The sequence below is a fragment of the Oncorhynchus masou genome, chromosome 31 (assembly GCF_036934945.1).
Source record: "Oncorhynchus masou masou isolate Uvic2021 chromosome 31, UVic_Omas_1.1, whole genome shotgun sequence".
Lineage (NCBI taxonomy): Eukaryota > Metazoa > Chordata > Actinopteri > Salmoniformes > Salmonidae > Oncorhynchus > Oncorhynchus masou.
In genome coordinates, this window is record NC_088242.1 from 39340441 (window position 1) to 39366861 (window position 26421).

General features: G+C 40.7%; 1 protein-coding gene across 2 annotated transcripts in view; it reads right to left on the reverse strand.

The window, feature by feature from the left end:
- ccdc186 (coiled-coil domain-containing protein 186) overlaps positions 1 to 26421 on the reverse strand; it is a 105240-nt gene that overhangs the window by 19385 nt on the left and 59434 nt on the right. The window contains exons 13-14 of one of the 2 annotated variants that reach the window (XM_064950950.1): positions 20409 to 20489; positions 3158 to 3266 (exon numbers count right to left, since the gene is read on the reverse strand). In XM_064950950.1, the coding sequence (XP_064807022.1) occupies positions 3175 to 3266; positions 20409 to 20489 (173 nt within the window). In that variant the 3' untranslated portion in view covers positions 3158 to 3174. The remainder of the gene's footprint in view (positions 1 to 3157; positions 3267 to 20408; positions 20490 to 26421) is intronic. The other variant, XM_064950949.1, reaches the window with a different exon arrangement.

The window sequence follows — 26421 nt, forward strand, 5'->3', positions numbered from 1 at the left end:
CTTCCCCTATAAGAGAGAGAATGGAACCAGCAGAGAAGGGGGGAAACTATCTCTGGAAGATGGCCACCGAGAGAGAGGAGCTATCCAGGAAGAACCACTAAAACGGTGACAATCCCGTGACTTTTTGTTGTAGTTTAAAGATAATCCTATTGTGTTCCTGTTTCATCTGGAGAAGAAGATGTATGTTTTTCCTTGGAAGATTTTCATTGATTATGTTGGAGAGTGTTTGTGTTGACCAAATGCCCTCAATAGAGAACTGTGTTGAATCAAGAAAACCTACTCCTGACTCGTTTATTCCACCTTCCCGCTTTAGAGTGACGTCCAATTACTTGGTCCGCTCACATTATTTTGACTATTTTTAAATACTATTTTTTTGGATAAAGAGTTAGTTGGTGAGGTATTTTATGAATATTAAAGCAAATGTATATAGTTTTGTTTTGTATTAATTATGGATCCCCATTAGCTGCTGCTTTGGAAGCACGTTACAATACATTTCACTACACATTAAATGTGCGCCCTCAGGCCACTACTCTACCAACACATTTCTATAACACAAAATCCATGTGTAGATGTGTATAGTGTATATGTTAGCTGTATATACCGTACAGTTCAAGTCGGAAGTTTACATACACTTTGGTTGGAGTCAATAAAAAAGTCAACCACTCCACAAATGTCTTGTTAATGATGTATAGTTTTGGCAAGTTGGTTAGGACATCTACTTTGTGCATGACACAAGTAATTTTTCCAACAACTGTTTACAGACAGATTATTTCACTGATAATTCACTGTATCACAATTCCAGGGACTCAGAAGTTGACATACACTAAGTTGACTGTGCCTTTAAACAGCTTGGAAAATGCCAGAAAATGATGTCATGGCTTTAGAAGCTTCTGATAGGCTAATTGACATCATTTGAGTCAATTGGAGGTGTACCTGTGGATGAATTTCATGGCCTACCTTCAACCTCAGTGCCTCTTTGCTTGACATCATGGGAAAATCAAAAGAAATCAGCCAAGACCTCAGAAAAAAATTGCAGACCTCCACAAGTCTGGTTCATTCTTGGGAGCAATTTACAAACGCCTGAAGGTACCACGTTCATCTGTACAAACAATCGTACGCAAGTATAAACACCATGGAACCACACTGCCGTCATTCCGCTCAGGAAGGAGACGCGTTCTGTGTCCTAGAGATGAACGTACTTTGGTGCAAAAAGTGCAAATAAATCCCAGAACAGCAGCAAAGGACCTTGTGAAGATGCTGGAGGAAACAGGTACAAAAGTATCTAAATCCACAGTAAAACGAGTCCTATATCGACATGACCTGAAAGGCCACTCAGCAAGGAAGAAGCCACTGCTCCAAAACCGCCATAAAAAAAGCCAGAATACGGTTTGCAACTGCACATGGTGACAAAGATCATACTTTTTGGAGAAACGTCCTCTGATCTGATGAAACAAAAATAGAACTGCTTGGCCATAATGACCATTGTTATGTTTGGAGGAAAAAGGGGGAGGCTTGCAAGCTGAAGAACACCATTCCAACCGTGAAGCACGGGGGTGGCAGCATCATGTTGTGGGGGTGCTTTGCTGCAGGAGGGAATGGTGCACTTCACAAAATAGATGGCATCATGGGGTAGGAAAATCATGTGGATATATTGAAGAAACTACTCAAGACATCAGTCAGGAAGTTAAAGCTTGGTCGTAAATTGGTCTTCCAAATGGACAATGATCACAAGCATACTTCCAAAGTTGTGGCCAAATGGCTTAAGGACAACAAATTCAAAGTATTGGAGCTGCCATCACAAAGCCCTGACCTCAATCCTATAGAAAATGTGTGGGCAGAACTGAAAAAGTGTGTGTGAGCAAGGAGGCCTACAAACCTGTCTCAGTTACACCAGCTCTGTCAGGAGAAATGGGCCGAAATTCACCCAACTTATTGTGGGAAGCTTGTGGAAGGCTACCCAAAACATCTGACCCAAGTTAAACAATTTAAAGGCAATGATACCAAATACTAATTGAGTGCATGTAAACATCTGACCACTGGGAATGTAATAAATCACTCACTACTATTATTCTGACATTTCACATTCTTAAAATAAAGTGGTGATCCTAACTGACCTAGAACGGGGTATTTTTACTGGGATTAAATGTCAGGAATTTTGAAAAAACTGAGTTTAAAGGTATAGGTAAACTTCTGACTTCAACTGTAGATGGTAAAACAGAAGGGGGCCTAAGTTGGACCCTCGTGGGATGCTAATGTTTCAGTAAAGAGAGTCCAACTGAGTATCCCCCAGATGAACCCTTTGACTTCGGTTTGTCATCCAATTAGTGGCATCAGTGGACACATTAAGGGAGGATAGTTTGGATAGAAGGACCTCATGATTCACACCATCAAAGGCCTTTTTAAGATCCAAAAAGACTGTGCCCACTTCACCACCTATGTCCAGTTTAGATTTAATGCACTCCAGAAAATAGCAATTGGCTGTTTGTGTAGAATGGTTAGTTCTGGAGTTGCCCTGAATGAGGTGATCAGTCAGCCACCCATCTTTCAGCTACCTTTTGATAGCACTGGAAGAATGCTTATAGGTCGGTCATTTTCCACCAGTGTTGGGTCGCCAGATTTTAAAACGGGTATCACTGCAGCATACTTCCAAGCATTGGGGAAGAACCCATATTTGATGGACAGAGTAACTGTATGTACAATAGGGGCAATCAGATAATATTTGTATTTCTTTAGGAATACAGTGTCTAGACCAAATACATAGTTTGTTCTAGAGCTCCTGAAGAAGCTAATAATACTGTCCACTGCTGATGTTGAGATTTCAAGAATTCTGAATATTGGTTTATTATTATCTATGGGAGTGAGAACTGTGGTCTTGGTTGAAAATCTTTGAGCCAGTTCCCTGACAGAGTCAACAAAACATTGTTAAAGGTTGTGGATATGAAATTGGAGCCTTGAATTAGAATCCCATTCATCTTTAATTCAGGATGCTTTTTGGACTTTTCAGCTCCTCTCCCTGCTAGTTTGTTGAGATTTTCCCAAATCCCTTTGCCATTTCCTTTTGCTTCATTGATCAGGAAGAACTGAGGACTTAAAAAATATATATATATGCCACCGTAGTTCTCAGTGATGTTAAATATACATCTGTCATCATTCTTACCAGACTTCAGTGCCTTTTCAAGGAAAACTCCCGTTCTCCGATCTGCCTCCAGAGGTCCTTGTTGAGCCATGGTAGAGAGGTTTTCCGTCTTGGCTTACGTTGAAATTTCCTGGTAAAAGAGGTATCCACTTTGTCAATAGCTGACAGAAATGTTGTGTATCCAGACTCTGGGTCTTCATTGCGTACAGTCAATTTGACTCATAGCTTCATCACTTTTCGGGATTTTCAGATATGCCAGTTAGTAAGTTAATGGATGTAGTTATTTAATCAGGTCTGTTAGTGAACACCAGATCAATTATAGTCTGGGATGTCTGTGTTACTCTGGTTGATCCTTGTATTATTTGACTCAGGTTGAAATGCTCTGTAATTTAATTTTTTTCCTGCAAGTTTTGTTTTTCCAGTTTATATTGAAAATCGCCCATGAAGATGAGCTCCTTCTTATGATGACATTCTTTAAGCATGGCATTAACATGGTGAAAAAATTAGATATCAGATGTTGGTGGTCGATATAATCCAATAACAGTTTAAGACATTAGGGGAGAGGAAGACATTCAGCCCCATACATCCAAGGTCATTGGTATGTTTACATATTTTGCATTTAAAGTTATCGTTCATGTACATAACGAATCTAACCCCCTCTGCCCTCTCCCTCTGGAATATGGGATATCCAGGGACAGTAAAGGCAGAAATAGGAGAGGATTTATTCAGCCATGTTTCAAAGAAACAGAAAGAAATCAAGATTAGAAATAATTTGATGAATTATCAGATGACCTCCTAATATTTCTCTAGGTTTGGAACGAGGGTCCCAGAGTATGTTAGCCTGATTAACGGTTTGAAAAAGGTTCATAGTACAATGTTTTCTAATAGCTGGGTTAAGGGAACTGAGTTTCTGTCTCGAAGGCGGATTTTGTTTGGGACAAGTATCAAGAGTTTGCATTAAAATTAGATTATCTGCAGATTGCTCATTCTCTTGAAAAGCCATGTTAGTGACAGAGGTTATGCTCACATACACAGAATGTCCTTCTCTGAACCAGGTAAAATAGGCTACTCAAATATAGATTATTTCAAATCATGCATGTTCCACCATTCATCAATGATTTTGGGTCTGGATAGCTAATTAGGGGGACTTTGCCACTTCTCCCAGAATTACATCCTCCATATCAGCCATTTTTTCTGCAGGTGTCCTAACTCCAGAGAGCGTGTTACCCTGGGCTGCTTGGGTATTTGTTGATTCCAGATTGTTTGAATGAAGGCCAGCATTGATGTTTGGCTGCCTTCTATTGTATTCCCCAGAGAGTTGCACCGCCTTCGGGGTCCCTTATTATCCTCAGAGTTTTTGGGTTATGATTGTCACTGGTCTCAGTAGCTCCTTTCCCAACTTCATTTTAAACATCTTCCCTCTTCTTCTTCTTCTTTTTCTTGGAATGAGAGGTCATTGCTGTAGACTCTGGCTCACCAGATACCAACTCAAATAATTAATTTACTCCACCATTGTCCTCGGGAGTCGAGAAGTTCTGTTCTTCAACCTGTCTCACTTTCTGTCATTTCAGCTGGGATACGTCTGCCCTACTCATGGGGACTGGATTGTTGTCCTGCAGTGTGAAAAAGTTTCCTCTATGCACCTTATGTTGTCCAGTGTAGTAGGACTGTACTCTACCATCTCCTGTCCCCCTCTAGAGTGAGATTGTGTCTGCCAGTCCTGTCTACACGCAGGGCCTTGTCCATTATAAAATACTTTGATCCAGTGAGGGCCTACCTTTACAGACTGTGTCATGGGAGTGATGGGTGCTGCTTCAACATATACAAAACTATCTTCATAGGAGCAGTTTGTGAGTTGACCCTTGTATCTTATCATGTGCCTCAACAATCTCCCCACCACCTTACATCCAGCTTCAGCCAGAAACTCAGTCACAACACTATCATCTGCTGATTCAGGTAGTTCTTTAATTGTAACTTGAATTTTAACTTGAATTGAACACAACATGTTTTCCTCTGACTGTTATTCCTTTGATCAGAAGCTTTGCCCTTGCTTCCTTACTCAGAAGATATAAATGTCAGAGTGAACGTACTCTCTGTACTGACCTCAAGTGAGCTTGGGCTGCCATTTGAGAATCCATAGGTGAATGAGTAAACTCACACTACCATCAATTCTACTTGCTAACATGCAATCATTGGAAAATAAAATTGATGATCTATGATTACGATTATCCTACCAACGGGACATTAAAAACTGCAATATCTTATCTTTCACTGAGTGGTGGCTGAATGACGACACAGATAATATAGAGCTGTAGGGATTTTCAATGCACCGGCAGAACAGAGAAGCTACGCCTGGAAAGATGAGGGATGGGGTGTGTGTATTTTTGTCAGTAACAGCTGGTGTGCAATGTCTAATATTAAAGAAGTCTCGAGGTATTGCTCGCCTGGGGTAGAGTACCTAATGATAAGCTGTAGACCACACTATCTACTAAGAAAGTTCTCATCTTTATTATTCGTCGCCATCTATTTACCACTAAGACGTTGGTAGCCATGAAGTGCTTTGAAAGCCTGGTCATGCCTCACATCAACTGCCTCCTTCCAGATACCTGTGACCTACTCCAATTCACATACCGCCCCAACAGATCCACAAATGACACAATCACACTGCACTTTCCCACCTGGACAAAAGAAACACCTATGTGAGAATGCTGTTCATTGACTACAGCTCAGCATTCAACACTATAGTGCCCGAGAAGCTCATCACTAAGCTAAGGACCCTGGGACTAAACACCTCCCTCTGCAACTGGATCCTGGACTTCCTGACTGGCTGCCCCCAGGTGGTAAGGGTAGGCAACAACACGTCTGCCAAGCTGATCCTAAACACTGAGCCCCTCAGGGGTGTGTACTTAGTCCCCTCCTGTACTCTCTGTTCACCCACGACTGCGTGGCCAAACAACTCCAACACCATCATTAAGTTTGCTGACAACACAACAGTGGTAGGCCTGATCACCAACAATGATGAGACAGCCTATAGGGAGGAGGTCAGAGAACTGGCAGTGTGGTGCCAGGACAACAACCTCTCCCTCAATGTGAGCAAGACTAAGGAGCTGATCGTGGACTACAGGAAAAGGCGGGTCGAACAGGCCCCATTAACATCAACGGGTCTGCAGTGGAGCGGGTCGAGAGTTCCTTGGTGTCCACATCACCAAAAATCTATCATGGTCCAAACACAACAAGACAGTCATGAAGAGGGCACGACAAAACCTTTTCCCCCTCAGGAGACTGAAAAGATTTGTCATGGGTCCCCAGATCCTCAAAAGGTTCTACAGCTGCACCAATCGAGAGCATCCTGACATGCTGCATCACCGCCTGGTATGGCAACTGCTCAGCATCTGACTGTAAGGTGCAACTGAGGGTAGTGCATATGGCCAATTACACCACTGGGGCCAAACTCCCTGCAATCCAGGACCTACAGTTGAAGTCGGAAGTTTACATACACTGAGGTTGGAGTCATTAAAACTTGTTTTTCAACCACTCCACAAATGTCTTGTTGACTATAGTTTTGTTAACCTCTCTGCGCACCGAACCCGTTAGCGGGATTAACCTCTAGCGTCGAGCAATCCCGTATCCGGGAGCGTAATTATAGCCTCAAGCTCATTACCATAATGCAACGTTTCCTATTCATGAAACTCGCAAATGAAATGAACTAAATATATTGAAACACAAGCTTAACCTTTTGTTAACAACTGTCATCTCAGATTTTCAAAATATGCTTTAACCAAAGCTACACAAGCATTTGTGTAAGAGTCTTGATAGGCTAGCATAGCATTAAGCCTAGCATTCAGCAGGCAACATTTTCACAAAAACAAGAAAAGCATTCAAATAAAATAATTTACCTTTGAAGAACTTCGGATGTTTTCAATGACGAGACTCTCAGTTAGATCGCAAATGTTCATTTTTTCCAAAACGATTATTTGTGTAAGAGAAATAGCTCCGTTTTGTTCATCACGTTTGGCTAAGAAAAAAAAAACGAAAATGCAGTCACTTACAATGCCTAACTTTTTTCCAAATTAGCTCCATTAATATCGACAGAAACATGGCAAACGTTGTTTAGAATCAATCCTCAAGGTGTTTTTCACATATCTATTCGACGATCTATCAGTGGTGGCAGCTGGCTTTTCATCCGAAGAAAATGGGAAAATACTGCAGCTGGAGATTACGCAATAATTGCGACGGAGGACACCAAGCGACCACCTGGTAAATGTAGTCTCTTAGGGCCAATCTTCCAATGATATGCCTACAAATACGTCACAATGCTGCAGACACCTTGGGGAAAACGTGGAAAAGGTAAGCTGACTCCTAGCTCCTCCACAGCCATATAAGGAGTCATTGCCATGAGGCGGTTTCAAAAAATGCGGCACTTCCTGATTGTATTTTTATCTGGGTTTTTTTCTGTAACATCAGCTCCGTGGCACTCACAGATAATATCTTTGCAGTTTTGGAAACGTCAGAGTGTTTTCTTTCCAAAGCTGTTAATTATATGCATAGTCAAGCTTCTTTTCGTGACAAAATACCTTGTTTAAAATGGGAACGTTTTTCATCCAAAAATTAAAAGAGCGCCCCCTATATCGAAGAAGTTAAATTCAACAACATACGGTGATCGCTACAAAAATAGTCATATTAAATATTCATGAAAATACAAGTGGCTCACCTATCGAAAGCCTAGAATCTTGCTAATTCAACCGCGTTGTCAGATTTAAAAAAGGATTTACTGCGAAAGAATACGATGCGATTATCTGAGGACAGAGCCCCATAAAAAAAAACGTTCAACCAGCACAGGCGTAACAAAATCACAAATTGCAATAAAATAAATAATTTACCTTTGACGATCTTCCTCTGTTTGCAATCCCAATGCTCATTGTTACACAATGAATGGTCTTTTGTTTGATAAAATCCATTTTTATAGCCTAACACAAAACATTTTGTGAACCGCTTGTGTCGTGAACTCCGTCTCATTCAATTTTCGACGACATATTCGATGTAAATATACACACTAAACGTGACTTTATCTAGTCATATGTGGTTTCATTGCAATCAACTGATTGTTTGTAACACAACCAATTTGATGGGTCATTTCGCGGGACGTATTAACCGAAAGAAACCGATTTGAAGACAAGTAATGACATCATTGTGCACCAATGATATGACCGCTGTTTCGTTGATTGACTGTATTTTAACCCAATGACCACTGATCGTCTTGAAATCTAGCTTGGTTGATAGCCAATGAGCTGGGGTAAACGGCAATATATAATGGTTGTGTGTTGGAAGACCAACCCATGTAGTAAACTCCGGCGTAAAGAGGGTCTTTCGCCATTGAAGATTCATACTGGAGCCACGCATGTTACGCACAGCACTATTTTGGTAAAGCACATCTTCAGCTGTTTATATATCAATAAGTATGGCGACTAAGTCAGGGAAAGCTAAATCTGGGTTTAGATATACAGATGTACACACAATTTTAGAAGAAATTGATCGGGAAAGTGAGACAGAGATTGTTGGAGGACGATTCATTTAGCTAGCATAGCTTTGATTTCCAAATGGAAGAATACGTTTCGAACGGAGAGGACATCGTTTTGGACTGGTAAGTTCTTCTCATGCAAATGCCGTTGTTTGAAATTAATAATATAAAACATGGGATTTTTTAAATTTTAGTAGCAATATATAAAAATGTAATGAAATGTGTGAAGTACACGTTGGATATACATTGTGGGTGGGGGTATGTTTGTATATATGTGTATGACCCATAGCCTATGTTTGTATGTATGTGTATGACCCATAGCCTATGTTTGTGTGTGCATATATACATATTGTGGATTAGAGGGAGCGTGGCTGGGATAAGTGTGTCTGCCGCTCCACCCCACCCCACCCCCACATGAAATAGCCTATTTGAGGCTGTTGAGGAGAGGGCAGGCCCACAACAATGGCCAAAGTGAAATGGAGAGAGTAGATACAGCTGGTCTGTTGTAACATAATAAAGACAGTAGATCTAGATGGTCTGTCATAATATAATAGAGATAGTAGATCTAGCTTAAATGTCATAATATAAAATAGACAGTAGATCTAGCAGGTCTATAATAATATATTCAAACTTATGTTCCCTGTATATATATATATATATATTTATTATACCTGTTGATATGTCAAACTATTCTAACTGAACATTTTCTTTCACAGTGACACTGACTCCGAATGAGAGCCCCCAGTGCCAAGGTGTCCATCCCCCACTGAAGCTGGTTCATCCAGCCGGACACCTGTTGTCTCAGCGCTACTGGGGCATGGACCGCAAAAAATGTCCCCATTCCAACTGCACTAAAAGACCTTAAGAGCATGGGAGGTGTGGACCTGTCAGATGCGCTGATAGGCTATTACAATGTTCTCCATAAGATGATGAAATGGTACAAGACCTTCTTCCATCACTTCATCAACATTGCTGTGGTGAATGCATTCATCCTACACAAGGAAATGGCTAAGAGCTGTGAAAAGCCCCCCATCTCACAGCTAGCCTTCAGAGAGCTGCTCATCAAGGAGCTTGCTGGCTACAGCACCACGTTCTGCTCCTGCCACAAGTGGTGTTAATATGCCCACATTTATTTCTGTAGGCATGGATGTGCCTCAGGGCACAAGCATAGAGGCGTCGCTGTGTTATTTGCAAAATGAAGTCCCCATCACCTGCACATGCTTGGTGACCCTCTGCTTTACAGCAGAAAGAAACTGCTATGGCACCTGGCATCAGCAGCACAATATTGTGTAGGGGACTGAGGGTCTTCCAAATATTGAAAGTGTTATTTTATAAATCTATTTTTTTTCATGTTTCTTCTCCATTTTTTTTTTTGGGGGGGGGGCTGTTTTAGAATACCATTTTGGTATTTTGTATATAGTTATTCAATTCAAAATGTATAACTTCACCAATTTGGCCACTTGGGTACATTTGGGCTACTTGTGTGGGACACCTGGGTGACTTCACGATACATGTCATGTAGCACACTCATTTTTGAAGTTATCATTCTGAAACTTTGCACAAGTACTGTTGCCCTCTTATATTTTTCACTGAAATTGTCCCCATTACCCTATCTGAATGTTTGTTTTGTCTTGTTCATTTTAAAGACGATGATACAACAATAAAAATAAAAAACATGTTTTTTTCATTGTATTATCTAAACCAGATCTATTGTGTTATATTCTCCTATATTCAATTCACATTTACTAACTTCAGAGTGTTTTCTTTCAAATGGAACCAATAATTAGCATATCCTTGGTTCTGGGCCTGAGCTACAGGCAGTTAGATTTGGGTATGTCTTCAGACGGAAATTGAAAAAAGTAATGGGTAAGAGGTTAAGTCAGTTAGGTCATCTATGACAAGTAATTTTTTCAACAATAGTTTACAGACAGATTATTTCACTTATAATTCACTGTATCACAATTCCAGCAGGTCAAAAGTTTACATACAAAGTTGACTGTGTCTTTAAACAGCTTGGAAAATTCCAGAAAATGATGTAATGGCTTTAGAAGCTTCTGAAAGGCTAATTAACATAATTTCAGTCAATTAGAGGTGTCCCTGTGGATGTATTTCAAGGCGTACCTTCAAACTCTGTGCCTCTTTGCTTGACATCATGAGAAAAAAAAAAAAATCAGCCAAGACCTCAGAAAAAATATTGTAGACCTCCACAATTCTGGTTCATCCTTGGGAGCAATTTACAAACGCCTGAAGGCACCACATTCATCTGTACAAACAATAGTATGCAAGTATAAACACCATTGGACCACGCGGCTGTCATACCGCTCATGAAGGAGACGCATTCTGTATCCGAGAGATGAACGTACTTGGTGCAAAAAGTGCAAATCAATTCCAGAGCAACAGCAAATGACCTTGTGAAGATGCTGGAGGAAACAGGTACAAAAGTATCAATATCCACAGTAAAACGAGTCCTATATCGTCCTATAACCTGAAAGGCCACTCAGCAAGGAAGAAACCACTGATCCAAAACCGCTATAAAGATGCCAGACTACGGTTTGCATCTGCACATGGGGACAAAGATCATACTTTTTGGAAAAATGTCCTCTGGTCTGATGAAACAAAAATAGAACTGTTTGGCCATAATGACCATCATTATGTTTGGAGGAAAAGGGGGGATGCTTGCAACCCGAAGAACACCATCCCAACCGTGAAGCACGTGGGTGCAGCATCATGTTGTGGGGGTGCTTTGCTGCAGGAGGGACTGATGCACTTCACAAAATAGATGGCATCATGAGGCAGGAAATTATGTGGATAAATTGAAGCATCATCTCAAGACATCAGTCAGGAAGTTAAAGCTTGGTCGCAAATGGGTCTTCCAACTGGACAATGACCCCAAGCATACTTCCAAAGTTGTGGCAAAATGACTTAAGGACAACAAAGTCAATGTATTGGAGTGGCCATCACAAAGCCCTGACCTCAATCCCATAAAACAGTTGTGGGCAGTTGCGAGCAAGGAGGCCTACAAACCTGACTCCGTTACACCAGCTCTGTCAGGAGGAACGGGCCAAAATTCACCCAACTTATTGAGGGAAGCTTGTGGAAGGCTACCCAAAACGTTTGACCAAAGTTTAAATGGTTTAAGGCAATGCTACCAAATACTAATTGAGTGTATGTAAACTTCTGACCCACTAGATTTTGATGAAGGAAATAAAAGCTGAAAGAAATAATTCTCTCTACTATTATTCTGACATTTCACATTCTTAAAATAAAGTGGTAATTCTAACTGACCTAAAACAGTGAACTTTTACTCGGGTTAAATGTCAGGAATTGTGAAAAACTGAGTTTAAATGTATTTGGCTAAGGTGTATGTAAACTTCCGACTTCAACTATATATAATAGGCGGTGTCAGAGGAAAGCCCATAAAATTGTCAGACACTCCAGTCACCCAAGTCATAGACTGTTTTCTCTGCTACTGTATGGCAAGCGGTACCGGAGCACCAAGTCTTGGACCAAAAGGCTCCTTAACAGCTTCTACCCCTAAGCCATAAGACTGCTGAACAACTAATCAAATGGCCACCAGACTATTCCATTGACCCCCCCCCTCCATTTGTTTTGTACACTGCTGCTACTCACTTTTTATTATCTATGCAGAGTCACTTCATCCCTACCTACATGTACAAATTACCTCTAACCTGTACCGCCGCACACTGACTCCTGTATATACCCCCTGTATATAGCTCCGTTATTGTTATGGTGTTACTTTTTGGTTATTTTTTACTTTAGTTTATTTGGTAAATATTTTAAATATTTTCTTAAGCAACAGTGCAGTTAAAGAATAGTTAAGGGCTTGTAAGTATTTCACAATAAAGTCTACACTTGTTGTATTCGGCGCATGAACAAATAAAGTTAGATTCTATTTGAAATGGTTTGGATGAGTTTCATGTATGAGACTGTGGTAGAGATTATCCTCCTTAATGGGGTTGGCTATGGCCTCCTCTTTTGTCAGAATTTCACTCTCATGATAAAAAAAATAGGTAAAACAGTCTCATTTTGTCCCACAACCTTGCTCAAGGTCTCATTTTCCTTGACATTAGTTTTTGCATTGCTGGAAATAGCCACAAATACAGCAGCCATTTTAATTGTAGTGTTAATGTTTAAAGTAATTTGTTTAACATTGAAATGTATCAAAAATTCAGCATTATACAGTGAAGATACTTCCTACTCAATAATTGAATCCTACAGACAAAGAACCATATATGTGACATTTAAAAAAAAGAGATATACATGAAAAATCATTATTGGACACCATTTTTCTATAGTGAACCGGTTTCACAAGCTTTCCACGCGCTAATTAACAATAATTTTTAATTTAAAGATAGGCTCTTGTGGAATAACCGTTTATGTGCATCACTCACAATGAACGGACGAGCGCACAACCTTTCTGTTGCTGATGAAAATCGCAGAAATGTGGGAAAGAAACGTAAAACCAAACTAAAAGAATGGAAAGACAGGCAAAGGAAGATCTTACGGGATGCGGGAAAACCCTATACAAATCGTAAGAGTCAAAAAAAATGGGAAAAGCTGTCCAAAAGAGGTATGTGGAAGAACCGTATATCAAACAATCAAGCTAGCTAGCTATGGAGTACAGTAACTAACATGTATGTTCTGGGTTGTCTAATTTGTAACACTAGAGAAAACATATTAGCTAAAGTTTGTTGGCTACTAACTCATACATTATCGTTACAAATGTTATTGCTAGATTATAGAAGAAACATAGCTAGCTACTTTTTCTCCATCCACCGGATGATTCGACATGGGTACAGTAGCTAGCTAGTTACACTGTATCCTGCAGGGAAGAGCGTGTTCCACAACGTGCAGAAAGGATTGTGGAAAGTTGACTGATGAACGCAAGCTGCATCTGTTCAACAGTTTCTATACTGTCCCATACGAGAAACAACAAGCGTTGATTCTCTCCGGCTTAGAACAGGTTAGAAATAAGACAAAACGCCTATTATTATAATAGCTATATTGAACACTTGCATAGTTTAACTTTGACAGTAATGATACGTACTTTAACGTTAACTCTCAAAGTGCAGTGTTACACAATGGTGCAATACAAACTTATTCTGTGTATAGATTGGGAGTGTGTGAAAGATGGAGGTCCTGATTCAAGCAATATCCTGAATGTGCTACAGTATATTAAATTCTGAATTCATCATTGTCAATTTTTATTGCAGCATGAGGTGAAACGGAGACGTAAACCTGAGGATACAAAGGAGAACAAACGACGGAAACAAACCTTCAAATACCATGTACAGCAAGCAGGCCAGAGATTGAATGTGTGCAAGGTTACTTTCATGTCTGTGTTCCAGCTAACCAACAGCCGTCTTCAGGCAAGTGAAAATATGAATTAATGTCTATATGAATATCAATTACAAACATATTGTATTCTCTGTATTACTTTTTAATAACCTGCTCATTCCAATGTAATTGTTTTGGTCAGGTTATTCAGGAAAAGTTAGCTGAGGCAGGTGAGGTTGCAGGGTCTCCAGATCAGGCTACTGAGGCTAGGTCTCCTTTAGAAGATGGAAGCATAGCAATAGGTAATGCGCTATGGATTCCAGCCTGGATTATTTCACTATAGCAGTGCTCTAAACAATCTTCTAAACATTAACATAGAGTATCGAATGGATGAATAGCGAATTCTGAAACAAAAATATAAAAATGTTTATTACTTTTAAACAAAATGATGGTAACTAAGCAGTCCAACTACCACTTGAGCATTGAGGACTGAGTGCCAATTACCTTCCCTCTCCCACCGGACAGCACTGGCCTAATTCTCGCCGCCCTACAGGACCCCCCGGCCACAAATGGCAATGGCGTGACCGGGATTTGTACCCCGGTTATAGCGACACAGTTGCACTCTAAGGCAGGTCCCTAGACCATTGAGAGAATACAAGTTTAACAACACCTTGTTGTCTCCTTACAGGCCACATCGGATACATGATACAGTGAAAGAGGGCATCAAGGAGCACATTCTATCTTTCCCAAGAACCCAGAACCACTACTCTCGGATGAAGGGAGATGTACACAGAGAATACCTCAGCCCTGATCTGAATTTGTTGCGAATGTACCGACTCTACAAAGAGAAGAATACCACATCATCTGCAAAATTCTGGGTTCATAGGGACATTTTCAAACAGCAGAGTCTCAATTTCGGCCAACCCAGGAGTGACACCTGTGGCAAATGTGACGCATTCTTCACTAAGATGTCAGCAGCAACATCTGAAGAGGAGAAGAGGAAGATTGCAGTTGAAAGTGAGTTGCACCATCGAAAAGCCAAAAAAGCCTACACACAGCTTCAAAGTGACACTGAGTGGGCTAAAGCCAATGCTGACTGCCATGTCATTTCTGTGGATCTACAGGGGGTGATGTACACCCCTAATCTGACCCACTCCAATGTCTACTACCAGCGGCAGCTGTCAAATTCTAACTTTTGCATCCAGGAACTTGGAAAAGACGATCCTGCATACATGTGTGTTTGGCATGAGGGGATTGTACACCGAGGGTCCATTGAGGTGGCAAGCTACATAATGAAGTGGGTGAAGACAAAATTCACGCCACTCACCAAACCAGAGGTGCGCAAGTAGATCATATTCAGTGACAGATGCTGTGGGCAGAATAACAACTGGCGGATGCTCAATCTGATGTCGATGCTCGTCTCTATGGGTTACTTTACCCAAGTTGAGCAGAAGTTCATGGTCTCTGGTCATTCTTTTCTTCCTTGTGATCGATCTTTTGCCACCATCGAGAAGAGGCGCAAGGTGTCAGTCCTTCATACACCTGATGATGTTTCAAAGATGATACTTGAAGCACAACCAGCAAAACCATTCAAGGTAATGAGGATGCAATGTGAAGACTTCAGGCACCTCCCAGATTCTGTCCTCAAGCGGCCAGCTGGACTACAGATCACCTCAGTGAGGTGGTTAAAAGTCACAGGTATTGCACAGAGAATAGTTTACTAACATCCCATCAACATGCAACATGTTGTTCTAACAATAAAATATCCTAATGCTTGACTGTGAAAGTGGTTTATTGATGTCAGGGACTTAAAATGTTTCTGTTCTAATTTCATTTGAGGATCCTTGGAATCTGTACGCCAGACAGAGCCACAGTCTATTTGAGGGATGGAAATCGTGGCTGATCTCCAAAACAAAACAAGGAGCTACACCTCAACCTCCCTATTTTGCAAGCCACTACCCTAGAGCATATGAGAGTCCTCTGCCCATCAAAAAAAACAAGTACCAAGATCGGATGACCTGCTCAACTACTTGCCAGCTGCTGCACGCTCTTTTTATGAATCACTGCAGAGTGAATAATTTGTTGTTAAACCAAGCTACATAATTAACCGTTTTTTCTGTGAGTTTATGATCCCCTGAACCTGTATAGTATGTTGAATCTGAATACATTTCAGAAGACATGTCACCCATACTGTAGGAAATTAAATGTATAGTAGGTGTTTTCTATGTGAATCAATTTGTGTATGATTTGAACCAGCACAATATATTGAATTAATTTAATTTTAAGATGTTGTTCCTCTAGTAGAAAATGTTATGTACAATGTGTTCTGTTGAGAATTATTTTGTGTGTGATCATTTGAACCTTTTTTAATCTGAATGAATTAAAAACAAATAAGTCGTCACATACAGTATTGATCTTAATTCCCTTTTTTGATTCATTACAATATACAGTACGTCTCTGTCACCACATTTAGCATGAACTCTAAGCAGTTAATACTTATGTACTGCTGTCACCTCAGTACAGAAGGACATTTCTTGCCTTTAGCATGGGTTTAACGCAATTCAAAACTTAATTGCTGATCATAGTGTTAAACACAAAGAGAATGGTTTTCTGAACGTTTTGTAATATTGACCTTAGGGACCTGCATATTGGCACATCACATTGATCCATATTTGATATTTACAAGTTGTGCTTGTTTTGATTGAATTAATTGAATTGTATTCTATTTTTGTAGTTCTATGGTATGTTCACATTGAGGGCTTCATTTTAAATGAGACTAAGATTTCATGACTCAACTTTTAAGAATAGTCATCAGTGCTAAAGTTGATAGACCACCTTTAAATGAACCTCCATACAAATGAATTAACTGCATATTGCATTTAAGTTATTTACATGAAGGGCATCTGTACTTGAAAGTACTTAAAACATCATATCAGGTGTTAAAAAAGGACATCTTACAAGAGTCATGCAAAATGTCACATATACTGTTCTTCCACAAACTGAAATCATCACTGGAGATATACTGTTCTTCCACATTCTAAAAATTAAAACGGCAATAAAAAAAGTATTATTTGAAATAACAAAAAACATAAATTGTTGTTGGAAGATGTGGGTATGGTGAATTATTTGTCAACCATAAAACACCTAATGTGGTACACACAATTAATAATATAAAAATAACTGATTATCTTAAAATGGAAAAATTGTCACATATATGGTTCTTCGTCTGTAGGATTCAATTGATGGATGGTTGACAAACATTTTTAAGAATTTGAAGTTAGAATAGCCTGAATATGTGAATTTTTGGTTTGGTGCCTCGAGCTTAAACGGTTCAAGAGTTACTGTTGTTAAGTCATGTTAAGCTAATTTATGCAAATGTATATACTTATTAGTTGATAAGTGTTTAAGAAAATGTACTTATGAACATGAGCAAAGTAGTTTAGAATCTCCAACTTGAATACATATAATGTAGATAGTAGATGTATGTAGATGTCTCTATTTCTTGAACTGCATTGTTGGTTAACTTCTAATGGCTGGGGGCTGTATTGAGTAGCTTGGATGAATAAGGTGCCCAGAGTAAACTGCCTGCTACTCAGTCCCAGTTGCTAATATATGTATATTATTAGTATATTTGAATAGAAAACACTCTGGAGTTTCTATACCTGTTTGAATGATGTCTGTGAGTATAACAGAACTCAAATGGCAGGCAAAAACCTGAGAAAAAATCCAACCAGGAAATGCGAAATCTGAGGTTGGTCGTTTTTCAACCCATTCCCTATTGAAGATACAGTGGGATATTGGTCATGTTGCACTTCCTACGGCTTCCACTAGATGTCAACAGTCTTTAGAACCTTGTTTGATGCTTCTACTGTGAAGTGGGGACGAATGAGAGGGGAATGAGTCAGAGGTTTGCCAAAGAGCCACGAGCTGGTGATGCTTGTCCACGTGAGAGTGAGCTCTGTTCCATTGCATTTCTACAGACAAAGGAATTCTCTGGTTGGAACATTATTGAAGATTTATGTTAAAAACATCCTAAAGATTGATTCTATACTTCATTTGACATGTTTCTACAGACTGTAACGGAACTTTTTGACTTTTCGTCTGCTCATAGCGAACGCGCTTCGTGAGTTTGGATTTGTTTACCAAACGCGCTAACAAAAGGAGCTATTTGGACATAAATGATGGACATTATCAAATAAAACAAACATTTATTGTGGAACTGGGATATCTGGGAGTGCATTCTGATGAAGATCAAAGGTAAGTGAATATTTATGTTATTTCTGACTTCTGTTGACTGCACAATATGGCAGATATCTTTTTGGCTTGTTTGGGCTCTGAGTGCCGTACTCAGATTATTGCATGGTTAACTTTTTCTGTAAAGCTTTTTTGAAATCTGACAGCAGTTGCATTAAGGAGAAGTGTATCTAAAGTTCCATGTATAACACTTGTATTTTCATCAACATTTATTATGAGTATTTCTGTAAATTGATGTGGCTCTCTGCAAAATTACCGGATGTTTTTGGAACTACTGAACATAACGCGCCAATGTATACTGAGATTTTTTTATATAAATATGAACTTTATCGAACAAAACATACATGTATTGTGTAACATGAAGTCCTATGAGTGTCATCTGATGAAGATCATCAAAGGTTAGTGATTCATTTATATCTCTATTTCTGATTTTTGTGACTCCTCTCTTTCGCTGGAGAAATGGCTGTGTTTTTCTGTGACTTGGCTCTGACCTAACATAATCGTTTGTGGTGCTTTCGCCGTAAAGCCTATTTGAAATTGGACACTGTGGTGGGATTAACAAGAAGTGTATCTTTAAAATGGTGTGAAATACTTGTATGTTTGAGGAATTTTAATTATGGGATTTCTGTTGTTTTGAATTTGGCGCCCTGCACTTTCACTGGCTGTTGTCATATCGATCCCGTTAGCGGGATCTCAGCCATAAGAAGTTTTAAGGGCTTGTAAGTAAGCATTTCTCGGGAAAGTGTACACCTGTTGTATTAGGCGCAGCTTGGCTCCTGGACTCCGTCCATGCATTTCAAGGCTGAGTTGAAACAATGATTTATCAATGACCCAAGACCAGTTCAGTTAATCCCTACCATTGTGACAATGAGTCATCATAATGCTGCATCAAATGTACATTATACTTCGGCATTGGAAGACACAATGTAAGTAACGTAATTTATGTCCCTCTAATTTCCCTGAATACCTCTGTTGATCCTACAGCTATTGGATGCGTAATCATGAGCCTATGAACCAGAGTTATAAGGTTAGCACTGAGGCCATGTGCCCTAGTAGGAAGACCAGAATGGGTAGCAAGAGATACGTTTGTCCTAAATAATTCCAAAACTAAAAGCATTGTATTTGGGAGTAATCATTCACTAAACCCTAAACCTCAACTACATCTCGTAATGAATAATCTGGAAATTAAGGTGATTAAACTGCTTAGAGTAACCCTAGATTGTAAACTGTCATGGTCAAAACAAGTAGGAATCAGATTTTAAAAAACAGATAAATATACACCTTATGGAACAATGGGGGCTGTGAAGAGACACACACAAAAGGTACAGACCCATTCATACACACACATTGTGATATTGTTGTATGGTGGTATTAAACATTTTGTATTGTAGATATGTAGTGGTGTATTAATAGTATATGATGGACTATTATCTTTTGTTTTATATGTAAGTGCTTTAATGTGTTTGGACCCCAGGAAGAGTTGCAGCTGCCTTAGCAGCAGCTAATGGGGATAAATACAAGTACAAATGTGAGAAATAAAATTGTATTTTATATAGTTAAAAAGTATATATAGTTTCTAAAATCTTTTGACAAGTAATCTAAGTATGGTCAGTCTAAATATCTCAGCATTGTTTATTTTACCATTCTAGTCTATGGCACTTTTTTGGCATTGAAATGTACTGGTATCCATAGCAACGGCTCCATTTGGGCTGCTCAATGACATTATATGCTATTATTTCAGCTTTGAACAGCAGAGAAGTACAGGAAGATTTAATATGCCCCAACCTGTTGTCTAAGTTGATTGCAAAGTGGGGAGCTTTAGAATGCTGAAAAACCTCCCATTACAGTGAATGAAGATGGACAAAAGAAAGACAAAGTGTATTAGTTTAAAAGATATCGAAACGTTGTATGCAAGCAACCAAATCCACAGTCTACACGTTACAAAGTTTGAAAGGCATTTCCAGTTTAAATGATGTAAGAGTAGGGTGAAGAACAATAAGAAGAAGTATGACGAAGATCTAAAGTCCGGACTATTGCTGTGCAAGTCCCACCTAATAATAATAATATGAAAGAAATCTAGAGTTGTGCATTTGCTTTGCAGGCACATCAAAGAACACTGATTCAACATATTTCTGCCGAATGTGTATACTGAGGCCTTGTGGGTAATGTAGTCAGAGATGAACAGGTGCCAAGTGAACATACCTGAGGAGCTGGAGCGACTTCCCATGCTGCTGACATCCCGGTCACAGCCACCATTCTCCACCTGCTCCAGCCTCTTACGGGCTGCACACAATCAGAGAAACACACCGGTCAATTAAACTGATACACACAGAAAGGGACATGCACTAAAACACACAGCACATAAACATACAGTATAAAGATGCATTCTTGAATGCTCACGATCTCACACACACACACATACACATACACACACACACCAATTTGAATCAGTATATATAATTTCAGAGTGATGGCAAAGGCTTATGACCAATGATAGTACTTCGTCCCGTGAGAAAGTCTGCCCGAACTGCATGTCAAAATACCTTAAACTAAGAGCTTCTCCAGCTGAGGTAGGGAGCAGCTGACATTAAATAATTTCTATTAGCACCTATAGAGAAGGAGCAGTGTGGCTCTTTAAAAATATCCCCACCTTTGTCTTTCTCATAGTCCTAAGAGTGGGTCCCTGAGCGCTCCCTAGCTCCTGCTCTCTCTCTATTTCTCACTCCATCTCACAGCGTAACTGGAGCAAAATCCTTACCTTCCAACAGCTTAGCCCAATGCTAGTCTGCAACTTCATTGTTTTGTTAGAATGTGATACATTTCTGACCTAGCATTAAGTTCGTTCTTGAATAGCAGTGGTATTTGGGCATGGCATTTTGGAAAAAATGAAGTTTCTAGATTTTGTATTTATTTAAAATGTATTTGGGTACATCTTCTGACTCCAACTCAGGTAATATGCTTAATGACTAACATTTACCACCATGATAACATTGTGTCACCAGTAGGATTAATTAAGGTAAATGAGGATTTTCAATAAAGGAAGCCACAGAATCTAAGGACATTCATTTGTAAAAAAAAATGTATTTAGTGGCCTCTCGAGTGGCGCAGTGCTAGCTGTAGTTCGAGTCCAGGCTCTGTCGCAGCCGGCGGCGCCCGGGAGACCCATGGGCAGCCGTACAATTGGCCCAGCATCGTCCGGGTTAGGGGAGGGTTTGGCCGGCAGGGATGTTCCTGTCCCATCGCACACTAGCGAATCCTGTGGCGGGCGCACGCTGAGTACAGTGTTTCCTCCAACATATTGGTGCGACTGGCTTCCGAGTTAAGCGGGCATTGTGTTAAGAAGCAGTGCGGGGCTTGGCTGGGTTGTGTTTCCGAGGATGCACAGCTCTAGACCTTCGCCTCATACGAGTCTAGGGAAGTCAGGAGACTCATTATATTAAAAAAAATAGAAAAGGTATTTTAATAACCTTTGTTTTTATTGTTCTATACTATATATTACATATTTAGTTTACTTTCTAGCATTCAAAATAATAGATATCTCTAAATCCCCAAAATATGTACAACTTTAATCATCACCACTGGGACAAGCCAATTTGCTTGCCCTGACTACATTAAACAATGCACAAAAAACGCCCTCGTGCGGGTCATTCGCTGAAGCCTTATTCCATCATGCCCAATAAACCAATCAGGGCTTTGCGGGTGTGAGCCCCACCATCAATAACAAATAATAAAAGAATACGCACATAAAGTAGATGGATCAGTAGAATAGAATAAATGTTTTAGCATAAGTTTACTACAGGAAGGCATAATTTACAGTCCATTTTAACACATGTTTTGGGGAAGGGGAAATTGGAAGGCAAGTGTTTAAATTGTGCAGTACTTAGCAATCATAATGAGTCTGAAAGCTGTAGTTGTGATGTGTGGGTAGTATTCAAACCCCTTGACCTTTTCAAATTTTGTTACGTTACAGCCTTATCCTAAAATGGAATGAACTGTTTTTTCCTCATATACCTAAAAACAATACCCCATAATGACAATGCAAAAACATTTATTTTTATTTTTATGTTTGCATGTTTATGACGCTACAAGCTTGGCACACCTGTATTTGGGGAGTTTCTCCCATTCTTCTCTGCAGATCCTCTCAGGCTCTGTCAGGTGGGATGGGGAGCATTGCCGCACAGCTATTTTCAGCTACTCCTGCGTTGTCTTGGCTGTGTGCTTAGGGGTCGTTGACCTGTTGTTAGGTGAACCTTCACCCCAGACTGAGGTCCTGAGTGTTCTGGAGCAGGTTTTCATCAAGGATATCTTTGTACTTTGCTCCATTCATCTTTCCCTCGATCCTGACTAGTCTCCCAGTCCCTTCCGCTGAAAAACAACATGATGCTGTCTTCACCATGCTTCACCGTAGGGATGGCGGAGGTTTCTTCCAGACGTGACACTTGGCATTCAGGCCAAAGAGTTCAATCTTGGTTTCATCAGACCAGATAATCTTGTTTCTCATGGTCTGAGAGTCTTTAGGTGCATTTTGGCCAACTCCAAGAAGACTATCCTGTTCTTTTTACTGAGGAGTGTCTTCCATCTGGCCTCTCTAGCATAAAGACCTGATTGGTGGAGTGCTGTAGAGACAGTTGTCCTTCTGGAAGTTTCTCCCATCTCCATAGAGGAACTCTTGAGCTCTATCAGAGTGACCATCGGGTTCTTGGTCACCTCCCTGACCAAGGCCCTTCTCCCCCGATTGTTCAGTTTGGCCGGTGGGCCAGCTTTAGGAAGAGTCTTGGTTGTTCCAAACATCTTCCATTTAAGAATGATGGAGGCCACTGTGTTCTTGGGGACACAAGAAATGCAGACATTTTTTGGTACCCTTCCCTCCCAAGAGCTATGCCTCGACACAATCCTGACTCGGAGCTCTACGGACAATTCCTTTGACCTTATGGCTTGGTTTTTTGACTCCAATCAAGTTGTAGAAACATCTCAAGGATGATCAATGGAAACCGGATTCACCTGAGCTCAATTTCGAGTCTCATAGCAAAGGGTCTGAATACTTGTGTAAATAAGGTATATCAGTTATTTATTTTTAATACTTTTGCAAAAGTTTCTAAAACCCTGTATTTGCTTTGCCATTATGGGGTATTGTGTGTAGATTGATGAGAAAAAAAGATAGAATCAATTTTAGAATGAGGCTGTAAAGTTTATCTTTTCTTTTTTAAGTCAATACTTTCCAAAGGCACTGTATATGTGTGTATGTCTGTGTGGGTGTGTGTGTGCATGAGTGATTGCATGTGTGCTAAGGTGCAGAAAATCAGAGCAGGTGGTCAGTCCAGTTCAACTGTTCAGCAGTCTGAGCAAGTTGAGATGATTTGTAGATAAAAACTGTCTCTGAGCTCCGATACCGTCTGCCTGACAGTAAGGGAGTGAACAGCTCGTGGCTGGGTGTGTGAGGTCCTTGATGCTGTGGGCCTTCCTTAGGCAACATTTCGAGAAGATGTCCTGGATGTGCTAGGCCATTTTCACCACACGCTGGAGGGCCTTGTCGTCCTGGACGAGCAATTCAGACACTTTAGGAAGTAGCGACACTGTTGCACTCTCTTAACAAGAGCGGTGGTGTTGTTGGTACATGTTAAGTCCTCGATGATGTGGACGCAGAGGAACTTAAAGCTGCTGATTCTCTACTGCAGTCCCATTGATGTGGATCGGAGCATGTTCCCTCCTCTGCTTCCTGAAGTCAACAATCAAAACATTTGTTATGCTGATGTTAAAGGAGAGGTTGTAGTCCTGGAACAACAGTGCCAATTCACCTACCTCCTCCCTATAGGCTGACTCGTCGTTGTTGGTCATCAGGCCTACAACGGTGGTGTCGTCAGCAAACTTGATGTTGTGCAAAGCCACACAGTCGTGGGTGAACAGTGAGTACAGCAGAGGGCTGAGGAAACACTCCTGGGGTGCCCCCGTATTAAGAGTCAGTGTGGAGGAGGTGTTGCCAATCCTCACCGCCTGTTGTCTGCCCATCAGGCAGTCCTGGATCAAGTTGCAGAGGGTGGTGTCCAGACCCAGGGCTCTCAGCTTGGTGTCAAGCTTGGAGGGAACAATAGTGTTCACGAGTCTGAGTTGTCGAACATCAATTCAAGTTTGGGTTTGTGTTGTCTTTTTGCATTCCTAATGGATTTGTGGAGCTTGCACCTGCTTGCCTTGTACGTGTAGTGCGCCACGGAGTCGTCGGGGTTCGTTCTGCTAACATTGAATGCTGCAGTACAGGCTCTCAGCATTGTATGGATACCTTCGATCATCGAGGGGTTTTTGGTTGGGGTATGTCCAGATTTTTATTGTGGGTACAACATCACCAGGCCGGGCAGTTCCCTGTCCCTTCCCGGAACATGTTGCTCACATGCACAAGGGAGCCGTACGTCAAATCAAATCAAAAGCTGTGTTTGAAAACCCATACTAACATACTGTATACTACATACTTAACGAGTATATACACTAGATACTATATATTATTAGTTAATTTTAGTATACTGTAAACGAACACAATCCTTTCAGATGAGCGTGCGAGCGCTTTGCCCGTCTACCGGAAGTTCATGCTGTTGCTATCCAACATGTCACTAGCTTGTTAGGATAACAAATTACTAGCTAGACATTTTACAACTTCGGGCGTGTTCTTAAATTCAATCTGGAGTGCCAGAGTGCGCTCTGGGCGTTTGTAAATTCAGGGCGTTTCACTCTCGGAGCGCACTCTGGACGCTCTAGCCAAGGAGTAAGGTTGATCACAGCATTCTGACCTAACATCAGTCAAGCACCTAAGCTAACTGGCTCATGTTGGCTAGCTTGCACTCTGACCATTTTACTCGCCCAAGCAGAGCTGGATAAGCAGGTTTCATATTATCCAGAGCGTTGGTGACAAACTGTACTGCTGGCAACGCTTAAATTACACATTTTTGCAGACGTTTACTGACACCGGCCATATTCATCAGGTGTTGAGCGTTAGTAAATTCATCAGTTGTTCTGCGCTCTAATCTTGTACACTGAAATCGGAGTAGATAACCAGAGCCAATTCATGAAAGCCCCCGAATGTCCATCGAAAACTACAACGACTATCCCACTGAGCTAAACTTAGAATGACGTGAATAATCAAGTCAATAAACATTGGGTAGTTAGTTATACCTACCATATAGTTAATATACTGGCAAGTTTGATATATTCGTAGGCAACTAATCAAATCAAAAGTTATCACGAGTACGCAGTTCAGCAGGTGCTATAGAGGGTGCAGTGAAATACTTATGTTACAGTATGCAATAAAATGTCAAACAATTAAAATAAGGAAAAAAACATTTCTATAATATATATAAGAAATCAAGAACACCGGGACAAATCCAATCATCCACCCAAATAGCACTGTAACAGTACTCAAACGCAGTCTATACGTATGTACACCTGAAGTGACCAGTGGTTCAATGTCTCTATATCATGAGACCGTAAGATTGGCTGTGTGTGCGCACGAGTGTGAGTGTGTATGTAAGTGTGTGTGCATGGGTTTGACGTGTGTGTGTGATAGCTTGTGTGTGTGTTTTATGTGAGTGAGTGTGCATCACAGGGCATGGTACTGGGCAAAGGCCGGCTAGTGGTGACTGTTAAACTGTCTGTCCTGGTAATAGAAGATGTTTTTTTTATATCTCCATCTTAGTTCTGATGCACCTGTACCGTCTCCTGTCAGACGGTAGCCGAGTGAACAGGCCGTGTCTTGAGTGGTTGAGGTCCTTAATAATGATATTTTTGGCCTTTCTTTGACATCGGGTGCTGTAGATGACCTGGAGGGTAAGCAGAGTAAGCAGGGTGCTGTAGATGACCTGGAGGGTAAGCAGAGTGCCCCCGGTGATGGGTTGGGGTCCTTAATAATGATCTTTTTGGCCTTTCTTTGACATCGGGTGCTGTAGATAACCTGGAGGGTAAGCAGAGTAAGCAGGTGCTGTAGATGACCTGGAGGGTAAGCAGAGTGCCCCCGGTGAGGAGTTGGGCTGCTTACACCACCCTCTAGAGAGCCATGCAGTTGAGAGCGGAGCTGTTAACCATTCCAGGTGGTGATGAGTTGGGCTGCTTACACCACCCTCTGGAGAGCCATGCGGTTGAGAGCGAGCTGTAAACCATTCCAGGCGGTGATGCAGCCTGTAGAATACTCTCAATGGTGCATCTGTAGAAGTTTGTGACGGTCTAGGGCCATGCC